The 17,077-nt window shown below is 43.9% G+C and overlaps 1 protein-coding gene across 8 annotated transcripts in view; it reads left to right on the top strand.

Moving 5' to 3' along the window:
• TNKS (tankyrase) overlaps positions 1–17,077 on the top strand; it is a 191,367-nt gene that overhangs the window by 47,926 nt on the left and 126,364 nt on the right. For all 8 annotated transcript variants that reach the window (XR_011970790.1, XR_011970791.1, XM_072625530.1 and 5 more), the window contains exon 3: positions 9,945–10,040. Coding sequence is in view for 6 of the 8 variants with exons in the window: in XM_072625530.1 (XP_072481631.1) it covers positions 9,945–10,040 (96 nt within the window). In the remaining 2 variants the exon portion in view is untranslated. The remainder of the gene's footprint in view (positions 1–9,944; positions 10,041–17,077) is intronic.

The following is a 17,077-nucleotide window of genomic DNA, read 5'->3' as shown; positions in this document are numbered from 1 at the left end:
ATGTCACCATACTGAGTGCTTATTCTGCAAACTATATGCAGTGAAAACCTTTCAAAATACAAAGACCTCATGGAAGAAATACATTCTATCCCTGTTGGATAGACAGTGAGCATTGTCCTATTTTCTCTTGAGTTTACCAATAAACTTATAGCTAATGCTTTTATTTAGTTATAAAAGACAGTTCACCTGCACAGTAGTCTACAGAGAATATCTTTCCTGAACTATACTGAAAACATGATTAGAAAGGTAGATTCTAAATAATTATAACCCTCTCAGCACCCCAGTCATTGTACGTGTGTCTGTGTGTCGGTGTGTGTGCACGCGTGTGTGTCTATGTCTGTGTGTAGACCTACAAAGTAAGGCAATGCCAGCCACTCTGATGTTCAGCCAGGACTCGGTGAGTATGGGGCGAGCACCTTGGCTTCTGAAATAGAGCTTTTCATATGTCTCTGAGAAGCAGACAGGGTGAAGGGGGGAGGCTGTGATAGAAGGGAGAGCAGATTGGGGTGAGGAGAGGGGAGAAATGGGGAGAAAATTTGGAACTCAAAATCTTGTGGGAGTGAATGTTGAAAACTAAAAATTAATTTAAAAAAAAAAAAGAAGTAGACAGGGTGCCATGGTGAGGAAGGCTGGCTCTATTTGGAACCTTGTCAGGAGGATCAGCTTTGCCCAGTGGATTGGGGGACCAGGGTGCTCCTTTATGTTCTGCTACCAGAAGAAGGCATGATAAATTGTGACAGAGTGTGCCACCTTCTGGAAGGTTTTCAGTGCAGGTGGCACTGATCACTGATGTGGGCAAATGATGAGCACTCCTGAAATGGACTGAAGGTAGGAGCACTTTTTTTAAAAAAATTAAATCTTATTGTTTTCAGGCAATGAAAATAAACCTTGTCTTCCTTCTAGAACCGGCTCAACCCCCTTTGAGAAACGAAACCCATAACAAACATGTATATAGTAGAGCAAAACAAATTCCTGCATTGGTCATGTTAAAAAGAAAAGTCTTGGTCTGCATTCTGAGTCCTTAACCCCTCAATTAGCTGGGGTGGGGCATGGGGAGTTAGCATGTTTCATCGTGAATCCTCTGGAGTGATGCTTGGTCGTTACACAGATAAGAGTTCCTCAATCTTTCAAAGCTGTCTTTACAATATTGTTGTTATGGTATAAATATGGTTCTCCTGGTTCTTTTCCCTTCACTCATCGGTTAGTACAAATCTTCTCAGGTTTCTCTGAAACCGTCTCTTTCATTATTTCTTATAGTACATAGAATTTTATCACATCTGTATACCGTAATTCACCAACTGATGGGCACCCCCTCAGTTTCCACTTCTTTGCCATTGCAAGAAGAGATACTATAAATATTTCTGTATATTCTTAGAGTTTGTTTTGCTTAGGACTAATTTCTTCCCCTTTTTACCCTCTCTTTTATTCTCTTTCTCTCTTTTCCCCATTTTCTTTCCTGTTTCTCTGCTGAATCAAGTGTATTTCTGTATGCAGTTGTGTGTGTGTATTTTCCCTCCTTTGGCCAGTTCAGATGAGAGCGAGATTCAAGTGTCAGTTGTTTCCCCATCCCTTCCTCCTTGCTTCTTTGTAATATCATGGACGCTCTGATCATGTGAGGTAATTTTCTTTAACTTCACCCCCCACCTCACTTCTTTTCCATTTTTCTTAAAAAACCGTTTCTAGGCCTTCAGTCTAATTATTCTTCCTCTGTGCCCTCCAACACTGACAGGGTTTTAAGGGGGGGCACATGTATTAACTCGCCATATTAGAACGTAAATAGTTTATTCCTTTTTGGTCATTTGTGATAGGTTTTTGTGTTGCTATTGGCTTATGTGTTTGTACTTCCCGGTTTTGTGTAGTTCTGAGCTTTTCATGAGGGATGTTCACAAGCCATCTATTTCATTTCCCTCCTATACAGTCATACCCAGTTTTATTGATAAGCTCTATCTTATATCCTTTGGCTCATTTATAGTTTGTCTTCATTCCTTCAGTCATTCTTCATGGTCCCATGGACCATTGCCTGCCAGAACCTTCTCCCCTCCACCATCTCCCCAAGTCTCTCCAAGCTCATGTTCATCCTCCTGTTCCTTTCTTGTTTTGCCTTCAGTCTTTCCCAGAATCAGGGTCTTTTCCAATGAGGCCTGTCTTTTTATTATGTGGCCAAAGTATGTAAGCATCAGTGTTTGTCCTTCCAATGAGTAATCGGAGTTAATTTCTTTAAGTATTGACTGATTTAGTCTCTTTGCTGTCCAAGGGACTCTCAAAAGTCTTCTCTAGCACCACAATTCGAAAGCATTGATTCTGCAGCGCTTAGTTTTTCTTAGAGTCTCTGTGTAAGACATGTGCCATAAGTGGGACAGTTGAAAGAAATGAGAATATTTAGTTAGAAAAAGAATGGTTTTGGGACTTGATGGGGCGGCATAGGATTGATAGCTGCCTTCTAGTATTAAAAGGGTTGTCTTGGTTTTTTGTTTTGTGTTTTTTTGATCCTTGAGGAAAGAAAAAGGGTAGAAGGAGTAGAAGTTGCAGAGACCAATTTCATCTTGATACTAGGAAAAAATTCCTAACAATTAGAGCTGTCCCCAAAGGCAAAGGGAGAGTAATGGCTTTTCCTTCACTTAGTCAAGATCAGTTGGCTCTTTGGTTTGGACTGTATCCTTGAGGTTTCCTGTTTGTTGGGGGGGCGGGGTTGGACTAGATGGCCTCATAAGGCCCTTCCAACTTTGAGAGACTGTGATGGACATAGCAGTGAGACCCTGGTCTCTCAATCCTATGAATGTGGCTTTCTGGGTTTCTTTGGTGTCTTAAAACATTAGCAGCAATTTCACAAGATCTTAGGGGTGCAGTGGGACTCCTTTAGAACTGAACCTCACAGAGATGAAGTGACTCGCCATGGGGCTAATTTGTGGTACTGCAGAACAGAATGTGGACTTGTTATAGCAGCTGAAGTCTATGTTTTGGTACCAATGATGAGAAGTCAGAGTAGTTAGCAACTGCCATTCTCTCCCTCTCCAAGCTCAAGAGAGTGGAATCAGTATCTGTTCCTAATAGGCCTACGCAGAAAGACAGGTTTCTGTCCTCAGTGCCCGTGGCTGCTGCTGTGATGGGAAGGGTTTGGGCACAATTGCTCTTTCTCTGGCTCTTGGGGGCAGGGGTGAAAGGAAGGAGCAAGATGCTTGAAGTGGCTCTTCTCAGGAGATCCACCAACAGGATTTCGTTGAGGTGTTCTGTTCTGCCCTGCCTTGCCCACCTCAGATCCCCTTGGTTTTGATTTTAAAATGGTACTAAAGTGAAACAGATTCCAGCTTTCCTCTCCACCCCATCATGCATTGATTCTGTGTTAGAAAAGGTCGAGGTACAGTGTGGTTTTGTGTCTGTTAGATTGAGCTATGGGGCCCCTCTAATAGTGCCCTAGGAGCAGGTGTTTTCAGTGAGATTCCTCCCCTTTTGGAGGAATCCTCCAGGGCACACAGCCCTCAGTGGGGGTAAGGAGGGCGCTGCTTCGGATTAGCGGAGCAGGTTGGGGGCAGAGCTTAACGCACTGGAGAGGAACATTGGCTTAACGGAAGAATGGGGTTTCTGTCACTTTCAGGGAAAAGGTATGCATCAGAAAGGCTTGTTCCACCTGGTCAATCCATGATGAATATACAGAATTCTAAGAGATGACAAATGACTTAGACATTATACTAGTCATCTCACTCATAATGAAATGAAAGTGCTCATTCCTTTGGATCCTGCGCCTTTCATTTTATCACAGAACAACAAGATTGGAGAGTTAGAGAGACCTCAGGAGCCATCCCTGTCCCACCTCCACCACCACAACAGCCTGGATGTACTGGAGGAGGCACCGGCAGCACTCACGTCAACGCATCATTCCTGGCATCAAGCCCCATTGGCCTTTGCAGTCTGTGCCCAGTGCTTCTCGTTTTGCCCCTGGACGTGCCTTCAAATCTAACCACATCCCACAAGTCTTCATGGAGTGAACAGCATGGATACAGCTTTTGTTTCCTCTCGGTCCTCTCGTGCAGGCTCAGTCCACACCATTCCTTCAGCTGCTCCTAATATGGGAGGAACTAAGGCTCTTCACCATTTGTTTGCTCTCCTGGACGCTCTCCCACTGATCAGTGTCTTTTATTTCATGGCCATGGTATCCAGAACCGAATCCAGCAAGGGCAAAGCAGAGGAGGATCCCCTTGTTCTTGGCATCTGTGTTTCTCTATGCAGCCCTAGTCTGCAAGAACTTTGTTGGCTACTACATTGCCTGGCTGAGTCATTGAGCTTGTGGTCCTCTCAGACCCCCAGATCCTTTTCAGAATATCTGCTGTCCATCCAGGCTTTCCCCATCTTACAGGTGCAGAGTTGATTTTGTTGAATCCAAGTATAAGACTTATTAACAATATTAACTTATCCTAGTTATAGGCATTCTTTTAATAACTAAAGAAAAATGATCATTCAGGTATTTGATACCATTCAGCTTGAAATGCAGTTTTATGTTGATAGTAACAATCCAAAGCACTTTTACGATTCCCTGAAAGCTGTTTATGGACCAAACACCTGTGGTGCATCACAACTACTCAGTTCTGATGGAGCCACATTGGTTAGTGATAAGGACATGATCCTAGAGAGATGGGCTGAACACTTCCATAGTGTTCTCAACAGACCATCATCAATCAATGCTGAGGCCATTGACCGTTTACCTCACATTGAAGTCAATCTCTCCTTAGCTGAACCTCCAACTGAAGAAGTTTTGAGAGCTGTTAGGCCCCTTTCATGTGGCAAAGCACCAGGTGCTGATTCTGTTCCAGCTGAAAATTACAAGATAGGGGCACCATTACTCATATAAAAGCTGACTGAATTTTCCCAGGTTATATGGCAAGAGGAGGTTATCTCCCAGGAGTTCTAAGATGCCTCTGTTGTCCATCTCTGTAAGGGTAAAGGGAATAGATTGTCCTGTGACAATCTCAGGGGGATCTCTGTCTTAGTCATTGCTGGCAAGATTCTTGCTAGAGTAGGCTGATCTTTCACCTGGAAGATGGTCATCTACCTGAGAGCCAGTGTGGCTTCAGAAAGGGCTGAGGAACAGTCGATATGTTAGCAGCCCGACAACTCCAGGAGAAATGCCAAGAGCAGAACAGAGGTCTGTATACAACATTTGTAGATCTGACCAAGGCCTTTTACACTGTTAGTTGTGAGGGCTTATGGAAAATTATGTCAAAATTTGGTTGCCCAGAGAAGTTCATTAGCATTGTACATCAATTTCATGATGGCATGTTTGCCCAAGTTCTAGATAGTGGACAATGCCCTCGTGCCTTCCCAGTCACTAATGGAGTGAAACAGGGCTGTGTGCTTGCTCCTGTGCTTTTTAGCATGATGTTTTTAGCCATTCGTCAAATTCTTTCAATGAGGATGAACATGACATCAAGGTCAACTACTGTACTGATGGTAAGTTCTTCAATTTGAAAAGCCTACAAGCCAAATGGAGGGAGGGGGGAATTGGCACATGATTTTCTGTTTGCAAATGATTGTGCGCTCAGTGCAGTGTCTGAAGAAGATGTGCAACAAAGTGTGGATCAGTTCTCTGCTGCCTGTGCTAATATTAATACCAAGAAAATACAAATGCTCCATCAGCCACCACCACACCATCCATAGATGGAACCATCAATTACAGCCTTGGTAGTGTACTTTCCAGGGATGCACACATTGACAGTGAGGTTGATGCATGTATTGCCAGAGCTAGTTAAGTGTTTGGGAGGCTCCGAAGAAAAGTTTGGGAGAGAAGAGGTATTAGACTGACTACCAGACTGAAGGTCTACAGAGCTACTGTGCTGACCTCATTGTTGTATGCCTGTGAAACATGGACAGTCTCCCAGTGCCATGCCAGGAAACTGAATCACTTCCTTTTGAACTGTCTTAGGAAGATTCTGAGGATCACCTGGCAGGATAAGGTACCAGATACTGAAGTCCTTGCTTGAGCTGAACTGCCAAGTATTCAAACTATGCTTTAGAGAGTGCAGCTCTGATGGGCTGGCCATGTTGTTTGTGTGCAAAATGTACACTTGCCAAAAAGACTATGGAGAACTTGCATGGGGCAGGCAATCACATGGTGGTCAGAAGAAGCGATACAAGGATACTCTCGAGGTCTCTCTGAAGAATTTTGGATTTGATTGTGGGACATGGGAGACGTTGGCACAGGACCACTGAGCATGGTGTGCCCACATCAGAAAGGGTGCTGTGCTGTGTGAGCAAAGCAGAATTGAGACAGCACAAAGTAAGCGTAGGATGTATAAATTTGGAGTATCCACCCCAAATATTCACATGGACTATCTGTGCTGAATCTGTGGTAGAGCATTCCAAGCTCATATTGGTCTGATCAGCCACAGTCGGACACACTGAAACTTCACTTTATCATGGTGATATCATTTTGGTCTTCTTCGAGAACAAAGGACAACAACCAACCAGCATGATTTAGTGAAGTCATTTAAAGAACTTTTCTAAAGTTCTTTTTAAAAAAATAATTTATTTTGGGGGGGTGGAGCCAAGATGGCAGACTAGAAAGACACACTTACACAGGGTCTCCCCATACAGCCCACAAAATATCTGTAGAGAGGGACTCTCAACAAATTCTGGAGCAGCAGAAGTGGAGAACAACAGAGTGGAGGAGATTTCCAGCCCAGGGTGACCTGAAAGGCCCACAGAAACGTTGGTTGTACTGAACACGGAGTGGAGCCCAGCCCAGCCCAGCCTTGGCCATGTGGCACGACGAAACTCTGGGAGGAGGACACCGGGGGCAGAATCTCCAGTCAGCAGCGGGTCCTCAGATCCCTTAACCCACAGGCGCCAAAGGTCAGTGACGGGGTTTTATCAGCTGGCTAGGAAGGAAGAAGGGCCTTCCCATAGCTCTGGCAGCAGGCAGCAGCCACAGAGGCTATAGACTGCCCCATTGTTGGAGCATAAAAACCCCTGGGGGCACTGAAGAGCTAAGTCTTACCTCAGCCCTGGGTGGAGGCTCTGGCCAGAGCTGGTCTTTGTCTCACACTGAATGGTGGCCCTGCCCATCCAGCTTATCTGAAAATCAGCCCCCAGTGCTGACTTGGTGGAACTGGAGGCCAGGTGACTGTGGAGAGGTAACTGCTAAGATTCTGGGCACAAAAATCCCTCTCTGTGTCCAGACCAATACACGCTTGATCGTGCCACTTTGGAGGAACTGAGATCTTACAGATTCCCAGAGTATACCCTACTCTTGACAAAGGACCCAAATGTCAAGTAAGTGGTTGGGAAAATGCGCAAAAAAGGGAAAAAATAAGGTCATAGAAGGTTACTTTCTTGGTGAACAGATATCTCCTCCCATCCTGTTGGATGAGGAAGAACAGTGCTTACCATCAGGGAAAGATATAAAAGTCAAGGCTTCTGTATCCCAAACATCCAAAATAGATATTCAATGGGCTCAGGCCATGGAAGAGCTCAAAAAGGATTTTGAAAATCAAGTTAGAGAGGTGGAGGAAAAACTAGGAAGAGAAATGAGAGAGATGCAAGAAAAGCATGAAAAGCAGGTAAACACCTTGCTAAAGGCTGAAGCAAATAACACCTTTAAAAATGGGCTAGCTCAATTGGCAAAAGAGGTTCAAAAAGCCAATGAGGAGAAGAATGCTTTAAAAAGCAGAATTAGCCAAATGGAAAAGGAGGTTCAAAATTAGAATGGAACAGATGGAGGCTAATGACTTTATGAGAAACCAAGAAATCACAAAACAAAACCAAAAGAATGAAAAAATGGAAGTTAAATAAATAAATTAAAAAGAAAGTTAAATTAAAAAAAATTTTATTTTCAGTCACAAATTCTCTTCTTTTCTCCACCTCTCCCTCACTCATTGAGAAGTCAAGAAGTGGGGCATCCAGTATACTTATGAAGTCACGCAAAACATCTCTTTATTAGCTGTGTTTAGGGGGAAGAGAACAAGAAAAATAAAGGAAAAAATGTTTCAGTTTGCAGTGTTTGCATCGTTCTCCATCTGGAGGTGTACGGTAGCATTTTTTTTATCGTGAGTCCTTTCATAGATTATCATTACAACATTGCTGTTATGTGTTCATTGTTCTCCTGGTCGTGCTGACTTCACTTTTATCAATTCATAGAAATCTTCCTGGGTTTTTCTGGGAGCATCTTCCTCATCATTTCCCTGTAGCCCGATCTTCCATCGTGGTCACACCATAACTTGTCCAGCCATTCCCTAGTAGATGGTCCTCTCCTCAGTTGTCAGTTCTTTGTCACAATAAAAAGAGGCAGCTGCTATAAATATTTTTGTGTATGTAGGTCCTTTTCTTTTTCCTCTGTTCCCCTTCTGGTATAGACTTAATAGTGTAATCTCAAGTTCTCTGTTATGTGTTGGGTTTGCTTACTTTTCCTTTCTGGAGGATACTGCTCTCCCAGTGCCAGTCCCAGAGATGGGCCTGAATTGACCATTGTTCTCTCTTGGGTGATGCCAGTCAGAGTTAAATCAGTGGGTTTCACATCGCATCCCACAGCTTCCTGTCCTAGCTCAACATCCTTCATTTAGTTACAAGAATAGATGTTTGAGATGAGCATTTATGTATTCAGAGACTTACCAGTGCCTGGGGAGCTCTTGGTATGTTAAGGTCTGTTTGTGTACCTGCATCAAGCCTCATAATGTTTAAGAAGGAAGGGAACCATTTTTCAGCAGCCCCTACAGCCCCTACATTCCTGGAAGGTTTTTCTCTGCATGCCCTTAGAGGTGAGGTGGTGTTTTGGAATGACGGCGTTGATGAAAAAAGCTTGGGGCAGCCCTGGCTTAGCAGCTCTTGGAATGTTAGGAGCAGACCAGAATTTGGTCCTGTTATTATTATTGATTGGATCTGTCAGCAGGTAGTAAACTTGGTGCTTTGTTTGAATTTAACACTTGAAAGTACAGTGAAAATGGTAAGTTCTCTATTTCTGATCCAAAAGACTTCCCTGGTTGTCTTATTTTACCTGCCCAAGCTAGGCCCAGTCAGAGAGCGATGTGGGCTGATAAGTAGAGCGTGAAATTGGGGGTTAGCAAGACTTGGGCCTGGACTTGATCTTAGATACTTGCTGCACGACACCTGCCTCTCACATGAGGGGGCCGTTATCTCCGTCACTGGGGGGCGGTGATCTGACAATGGGAGTTATTCTTATTCCTCCTAGGAGGAATAAGAAATTTGTCTTCATTTCTGTCTTTTGTAATTGAACAGTGGCCCATGCTGACTTCTTTTTGGATATAAAGAACTGTTGCTTGTTGAGGAATAAAGGGGTAGATCTGGACTTTCCTTGCCTTGTTTTTAGGGGACCCTCCAGAACTAACAATTTCCCAGAGCTGCTTCCGATTGGATGTGGAAAAGTAGTAGCAGCTCTTTGTTAGCATTTGTTGTGGTAATTGAATTTATGAACACAAACATTTTTTGAAGGAGAGGATTCCTTGAGAAGGCAGCCACCCTCTTGTAGCCAGGCTGCAGGGACCTGAGCAGCATCGAGTTCTCTGTCTGTTAAACTTCTTGGACACAGGCCAGCGTGTTATGTCAAGTTCCATGTGCAAGCTGGTTCCACATTACAGCTGTTCCGGGGGGGAGGGAGGACACAGCCGCTTCCACAGAGGTGGCAGGGAGCTAGCTTCCCAGTGTGAGCCAGGCTGTGGAGTGCAGCTCGTCCGGCTTTGGAGGTGAGAGACCTGGGGCCGGCATAGCCACATCTCCTGCCTGGGTGTTTGCCGTGACAAGTCACATGACCTCATTGGACCTGAAGTTGCCAACTTAGCTTTACTCTAGAGAGGAGTCTTTGCTGCAGTGCTTTTTGTAAAACAGAGAGAAAGAAGATTGTACAATGTATGTGTTTGCCTACACCATGCCGAGGAGACACTTAACAGTCCATAATGTGTGTGTCCCCGAGGTAAGAGACTGTTTCTGCTTTCCCTGCACAGTTCTGCTGCAGCACGGAGCTGATCCTAGCATTCGCAACACTGATGGGAAATCGGCCCTGGACCTGGCAGACCCTTCGGCAAAAGCTGTCCTCACAGGTAAGAGTGTCTTGGGTGGCCAACTGCCTCGTCTGGCTGGGGCTCATGAGGGGGAGGCTGCTGTGCAGGGTCATCCCAGCTCTTTGCCTGGATTTCATTTTCTTTCCCTGACAAAGCCACACAAAGATGGATCTTACCCATTGTCTGGCTTTTTGTTATACTTTTGAAGGGTGACCAGTCATTAATTGCTGTGGGGTTGCAGGCAGAAATTGCTTCTTCCTCTTATTTCTGAGCATTATGGCATTAGGCAGCGATGTCATTCATTATTCACTGTGTTTTCTATGGTTTGGATTTCCATCTGCCTGCCACTCTCCCTCCTTGATTCTTTTTAAGACCTTCACTGTTGAACCAGCAAGGACATTTGTTATTTCTAGAAAAGTAGTTTTGTTGGGAAAACAGCCTGCTGCCCAGTGATGAAAGGGGGGAAAAATGTTGCTGCTCATCCAGGGATACCTACCTTCCCCTCCCCATCCGCCATGTCTTCTGGGCTGGTTTTCATTCTCTGTACTTTTATTTTTCATTCAGGCAGGAGATTATCTTTATATGCCCTGAATTAATAAAAATTATGGTTGAAAATTGCAGTTCTATTAGGAGAAATAGTTAACTAGAGAAGAAAATATAACTTGAGTTGAATTGATAGTCATATATTAAGTCAGAGAATGAAGCTGCGAGGCATTGGAACCTGAGAAGTCATTTTCCTTCTCCAAATGCTGCATTGGCCCTATTTTTGTTTTTATTCTTAGCTTTGGAATCTCCTCCTGCCTCTGCCCTCCTCCACTTGTGGTGGACCTTTTCTTTGGCTCTTGTGCTGATGCTGTGCTGCCAGGACTGTTTTGTTTAGATGGTGTGAAATTAAATGGGTTAAATTCCCTTTCAGATTGATCCCTTTGGAAGAAAAGAAATCTCTGTTAGTTTTTGAAAAGTTGAGTATGTGCTGTGTGTCCTTAAGAGAGATGCTCAGCTGACTAGCACAGTTCTGTGTACAAAGCTCTGAAAATGCATGAGTTTGATGCCTCACATCCAGACCTAACCTTCTTCTGGAAGAAAATATCTCTGCCAAAATTCAGAGCAGTGTCATTTTTCTCAACTAACAAAAGATTTGATGATATAGGTACCCACTTGATAAATAAGGCTGCTTCATTGTAGTGAGGTAGAAGCGATTTAAATAACAATGTAAAATTTTAAGTAATGAGATTTAAAAACCTCCGGCTTACATCAGGTACTGACCTTAAAGAAAACCTGGAGTTGTTGATTGTTGTCCGGATTCCTAGCTGTAGAGTCTTGCTGTCAATCCTGGTCCCTGGCTTTTGTGCTTTCTCAGACTTGAGGAAGTAGCTGCCTTTTGGCCTTTGCCCAAGTCTCCCTCTAACTCACCTCTACTTCCTGTCCTCCGTCTCCCTCTCTTTGCTCCTCCATCTCTCTCTTTCCTCCTCCATCTCCCTCTCTTTCCTCCTCCATCTCCCTCTCTTTCCTCCTCCATCTCCCTCTCTTTCCTCCTCCATCTCCCTCTCTTTCCTTCTCCATCTCCCTCTCTCTCCTCCTCTTCCTTCTCCCTCTCTTTCTCCTCCATCTCCCTCTCTTTCTCCTCCATCTCCCTCTCTCTCCTCCTCCTCCATCTCCCTCTCTTTCCTCCTCCATCTCCCTCTCTTTCCTCCTCCATCTCCTTGTGTTTCTTTCTCCATCTCCCTCTCTTTCTCCTCCATCTCCCTCTCTCTCCTCCTCTTCCTTCTCCCTCTCTTTCCTCCTCCATCTCTCTCTCTTTCTCCTCCATCTCCCTCTCTCCTCCTCCTCCATCTCCCTCTCTCCTCCTCCTCCATCTCCCTCTTTCCTCCTCCATCTCCCTCTCTTTCCTCCTCCATCTCCCTCTCTTTCCTTCTCCATCTCCCTCTCTTTCCTCTTCCATCTCCCTCTCCCTTTCCTTCTCCCACCACATGAAGTTATTCTGGTTTATGCCAGTAATTTAGAGTTATACTTGTTCTCGCTGAGCTTTGTACCTTTTCCTTTCTGACTCCTAAGCACGTTGTTTTTAAGGGGGGAGCAGGGTTGGTGGGAAATCTAGAATGTGCTCTAGCAGGAATGGCCCCCAGAGAGGAGAAGCCGTGTTTGTGAAATTTGTTTTCTAAAGCAGAGGTGTCAGACATGCAAACACAGACCTCAACACCCTCCGCGCCAGCCAGAGCTGGATTGTAATGTAGTTGGGAAATATTGAACAGAGCAAATCAGAATAGGATCAAAATACGTAACATGACATTTAAAACCCAAATCCATATGTGGCCCACAAGGATCCTTATGGACAGATCACTGGCACCCCCATGGATGAGATTTTTTTTTTTTTGGTAATGATGGTAATGCTTAGGCTTCCTCCTGCTGTGGAAGTTGACTTTTTGGAAAATGGCAGTCTTGTTTTTCCCTTTAGGCTCATGCAAGGTACTTCAAAGTATAGGTTATAGGACAAGAGAGTTTATTATAATGGAAAGTATACCATTAATGAACTGTGTAGTCCTGTGACTGATCTGAATAAGTCCAAAATATTTTGGAATGTAGATGGTTTCTCTCATCAACCCATCTTTTTCCTTGGAGAATGGCATTTTTTTCTCTTTATTCTGTATCATTCCACAAGTACCATTCACATAGATAGGAATTTTCCATCCTGTGATCAGCATGATTTGGTTTAGGTTTCCTTCAGTGTGAGTTACCTTTCAGGTTTTAGAATCTTCTGTGGTGTAAATCATGTCTTAATTTTTCCCCTGTTGGAAGTTACTCAGGCATTTTACAGCTTCACTTAAGGTAGCTCGGTAGCCCCGTGACTCTGGCCCTGGAGTCAAGAAGACCTGAGCTCACCTCCTGAAATGGGGATGACAGTACCACCTGCCTCTGGTTGTCATCCTTGTGAAGTATTCAGCACAAGGCCTGGCATGGGATACATGCTCGTCCTAGTAATGTTTCACTGTTCTTGGAAGGACTGGTTGACTGATTTGTGTATGTTTGCATTAGCATTAAAGGAAACTCACGATGTAGAACTCTTCTCTCATGGTCAGTGCACATTTATTAAATGCCTGCTGTATACAGGCACTGTGCTAAGCCCTGGGATACATAGAAAGGCAGAATGCAGCATGCATACAACTGGATACAAACAAGATATTTATGTAAATTAGAGAATCTTGGGGGAAGCAGAGGCATTAAAAGGGAATCAGGAAAAGCTTCTTGCACAAGGCGGCATTTTAGCCGAGACTGGCAAGGAGGGCAGAGTATTCTAGCAACAGGAGGCAGTGAACATTCCCAGAGTCAGAAAGTGGATTATCTCACATAAGGACCATCACATTGTTGAGTACATGGAAAAGATCAGGTATAAGAGGACTGGAGAGGTGAGAGGGAGTATGGTTATGGAGGACTTTACAAATCCAAAAAGGCTTTATATCTGATTCTGCAGAGAATAGGGAGTCATTGGAGTTTAGTGAATAGAGGGATTGATTATTTTGGCATCTGAGTGAAATATGGACCAGAAACATAGTGATCAATTGTATTATTGTTTAGAAGGAATCCCAATGGAGTCTGCTAGGTAGAAAGGCATTGCTTTTTCTCTCTGCCATCCTCAGCTAGCTCTTAAACAAAAGCTAATATTTAAATGGGCCTTTTGTAAAACTCATCCTCTGATGCTGCTCATGGTGTAGAAATGATGTGGTTCTTGAAGGTTTTGCCAATAAAACATAAGTTGTCTGAGATCCTCCCTTGTGTGCCATAAAGTCTGGAGGCAGCCAGTGTCCTTTGAGACCCAAAAGCTCATCACTTGGTCACAGATGTTTGTCTGTTGCAATCCATGAGACAGAGATGTAGGCCAATGGTCCCTAGTCCTGCAGGGCCTTTTGTGCTTCTGGTTGAGTTGTTTTTTAGAATGGTGAAGAAGAGGCTGGTGCTTGGGAAGAATCAAGAGTTTTGAAACACCATTGTTCCTCATGAAGGGAAATCTTTATCCAATGATATAAGGAGGTTGCAGCTAACTAGAAGGCAGATGCAAATAAAGGAGTGGTGGAGTTGTTTCTTTTGTCCGTGCACAGGCACCAAGAAATAACATTTCATGGGACAGTTGGCATGAAGTTGGTACTTGGTAAATGTTTGTTGGAATTGACCTGAATGGGCATAGGACAAACTCAGGAGATGAAAACAGCCTCAGTGGAACCCAGACTAGGATAGGCCTTTGAATGGACAACCCTCTGTCTGTCCTGGTTACTCGGAAACACATTTCTGGTTGAAAATGAACAGGTTTCAAAATTTAGTAGGAGGAAGTGAGTGGCCGACATTGACATAATCTCCCTAGTGCATACTTTCAGTGATGCCAAGCATCTCCCCAATAGCCATTTTTAGAAAGTAGTGTTATTCTTCTGGTGATGATAGTAGATGGCTGTGCCTTTTGAAATGCCACAGCCTTCAGGGAATCAAAACTGTGGGTCACATAAAGGATAATGGGAAGACATCCCAAGTGGCATCCATGGAGTAAGCATGCCAGCCTAATGGAAGCAGTGAGGAGTCCTGAGGAAGAAACAGGAGGCTGGACAGACCAGGAGAATCAAATCACCACCATCTTAGAACCTACTGGACCTCTTGACCTTGAGCCCAAGGACTGCTGGCTTATAGCCAGCCTAGAAGAAAGCAATCCCTCTGAGGAAGGGCCTGTCATCCTCCTCCCCACAGGACTACCCACTTATCTGCTTCCATGGTCAGGCAGATAAACTTGGTCGCCCAAGGAAGGGCAGACCCCTCAAGCCCACCAGCTTGGATTCCAGCCCAGTTTCTGACCATCATTTTAGGAAACAACCACCTCTGGGGTTATCATTGCCATTTGGGAACCTTTAGTCAGAGCAATATTGTACCCTTCTTGCCTCCATGCAGGTTAGGCTACATTTTCCTTAAAAGATAGTGAAACAATCCTTGAGACTTAAGTTGCTCAGGAGAATAAAATTGTGGGGCTTTTCGCATCACTTCCTGTTCTCCTGAGTACAAAATAGCCATGGGAACTCCTGGAACTTTCTGGTGTTTGGCTGCTGGACCACTCTGGACAACTGAGAAACAAGTAAACTGTTCCAGTGAAGGAACCGAGGATGCACACCCTGGCATACTCGGATAGGTCCTGTTGAATGTCCTTTTTTGGTGCCCTGGATGAGGGAAGTCCTTTGGTTAACTGTCCTGGAAATTTCTCATTTCGTTCCCACGTTGAAGACGGAGTTGAGCCGTGCCCAGCCAATTCAGAGCCTCTGCGGGCCTGATTCCTTGGACACTGTGTAGCGCACGATTCAGCCACGTTCAGTCAGCAGAAGAACGAGATATTTTTTTTAGTGGCTTTTGTGTTGCAAAGAGAGGGAGGGAGAACTAAGAAGGATGCAGATAATAAGCTCTAGATTATGTTGCTATGGAAAGATGAACCTTAGAGTCCATCTTATGGGAGGTTCTGGATAATTATTTAGAGAAAATAGTAGGGAAGAAAATCAGGAACCATCCTTATGTGCTCAGAGAGCCAAAAACTAGTCCCTACAATTTGGCCAGTAGACAGTCACTTAGAATTTCTAATTGGGGTTGGGGGAAGAGAGCTAATCTTATTGCTGAAACTAGATAAGAAAAGACACATGGCTGAAGTAAAACAAGAGCAAATAAGTTTTGTTCCAGAGACAGATCTAAGAGAATGGTAGAGCAGACAGTGCTATGTGTTGTAGATGCATTCGTCCATAGGATAATTACTGGAGAAGGGGTAGGGAAGAGGAGACATTGATGTGAACACAGGAACGATTGTATATTGGGGCAGTAAGGTGGTGCAGTGAATAGTGTGCCAGGCCCGGAGTCAGAAAAACTCATCTTCCTGAGTTCATATACTAGCTTGTACTGGTTCGATACTAGCTTGTGACCCTGGGCAAGTCACTGAACCCTGTTTGCCTCAGTTTCCTCATGTGCAAAATGAGTTGAAGAAGGAAATGGCAAACTACTTCAGTGTCTTTGCCCAGAAAACCCCAGATGGGGTCACGGAAAGTTGGACAGGACTGAAGTGACTGAACAACATTTTTGTATTGACTGTATATACAGATATTGAGATAGAAAGACATACACTCACTGAATACTCTCATTCTCCATTTAAAAGGGAAAATGAGTAGTGGTAAAGGTTGGAAATACTGTCCAGAATGAATTGAAAGATTAAGAAGCTGTCTGAGCATTTTGTCATCTTCAAGTTACAGGATCAATCTCTACGTGTGAAATTCTAAACATAAACTGGAATTTTTTTAAAAAGATGAACTAGAAATTGTGTCCTGTCTGGCTTTAACTGGCCTTTCAGAAGAGTCACATCTAAATCATGCAAGCAAGTTTGCCAGTCAGTTGATGGTGGTGTGAACAGTGATTTGGATGTCCACTTTGAGAGTCTACAGTTACAACATTTCCTTTTGCCTCAACTGTACATGTTTGGATCAAGCTAAAGAAATCTTGATAGTTTCCTGAAAGAACTTTCTGTGAAGCACACAGTTGAGAGAAAAAGCATAATTGTCAATTGTACTGAAATTACAAAAGCTTCATTCTACCCAGAAAAATGTTTAAAGAAAACTTCTTGAAGAAAATGTCCATTTCTAACACTGTTAGCTGAAGTGAGAATTCCAGGATAAACTTGGTATCTATTTCTCCAGTCATTTCAATTGTTTTCAACTGTTGATGGTTTTCTCATGTATCTTAAACTGAAGGGGGATGCAAAGGGGGTCCAGGGCTCAAGAGAGACTGATTACTTCTCAGATTTTTCTGCCCTCCTCCTATTGATATATTCCATCAGTTATTCATTCAAACATTTAATAAGTACCTACTCTGTTAAGGACATGTGTAGAAGCTGGAGGCTTGGCCTTGGATAAATACTGGTAACCAGCCAGGCCCCAGACATCTCTCTGGGCTGCATCTGGAGCAGGTGTGCCATGAGCTGTGCCTCAGCCTTGTTCTTCAGGAGTGTGCACGTTGCTTTGCCCATCTTGTATCTATGCAGTTGACTTTTGGATCCAGTTAAGGACATTTCCCTG

This window comes from Notamacropus eugenii, chromosome 7, assembly GCF_028372415.1.
Source record: "Notamacropus eugenii isolate mMacEug1 chromosome 7, mMacEug1.pri_v2, whole genome shotgun sequence".
NCBI lineage: Eukaryota > Metazoa > Chordata > Mammalia > Diprotodontia > Macropodidae > Notamacropus > Notamacropus eugenii.
The sequence above is the reverse complement of the archived record's forward strand: the minus strand, read 5'-3'. Positions and strand labels throughout refer to the sequence as shown.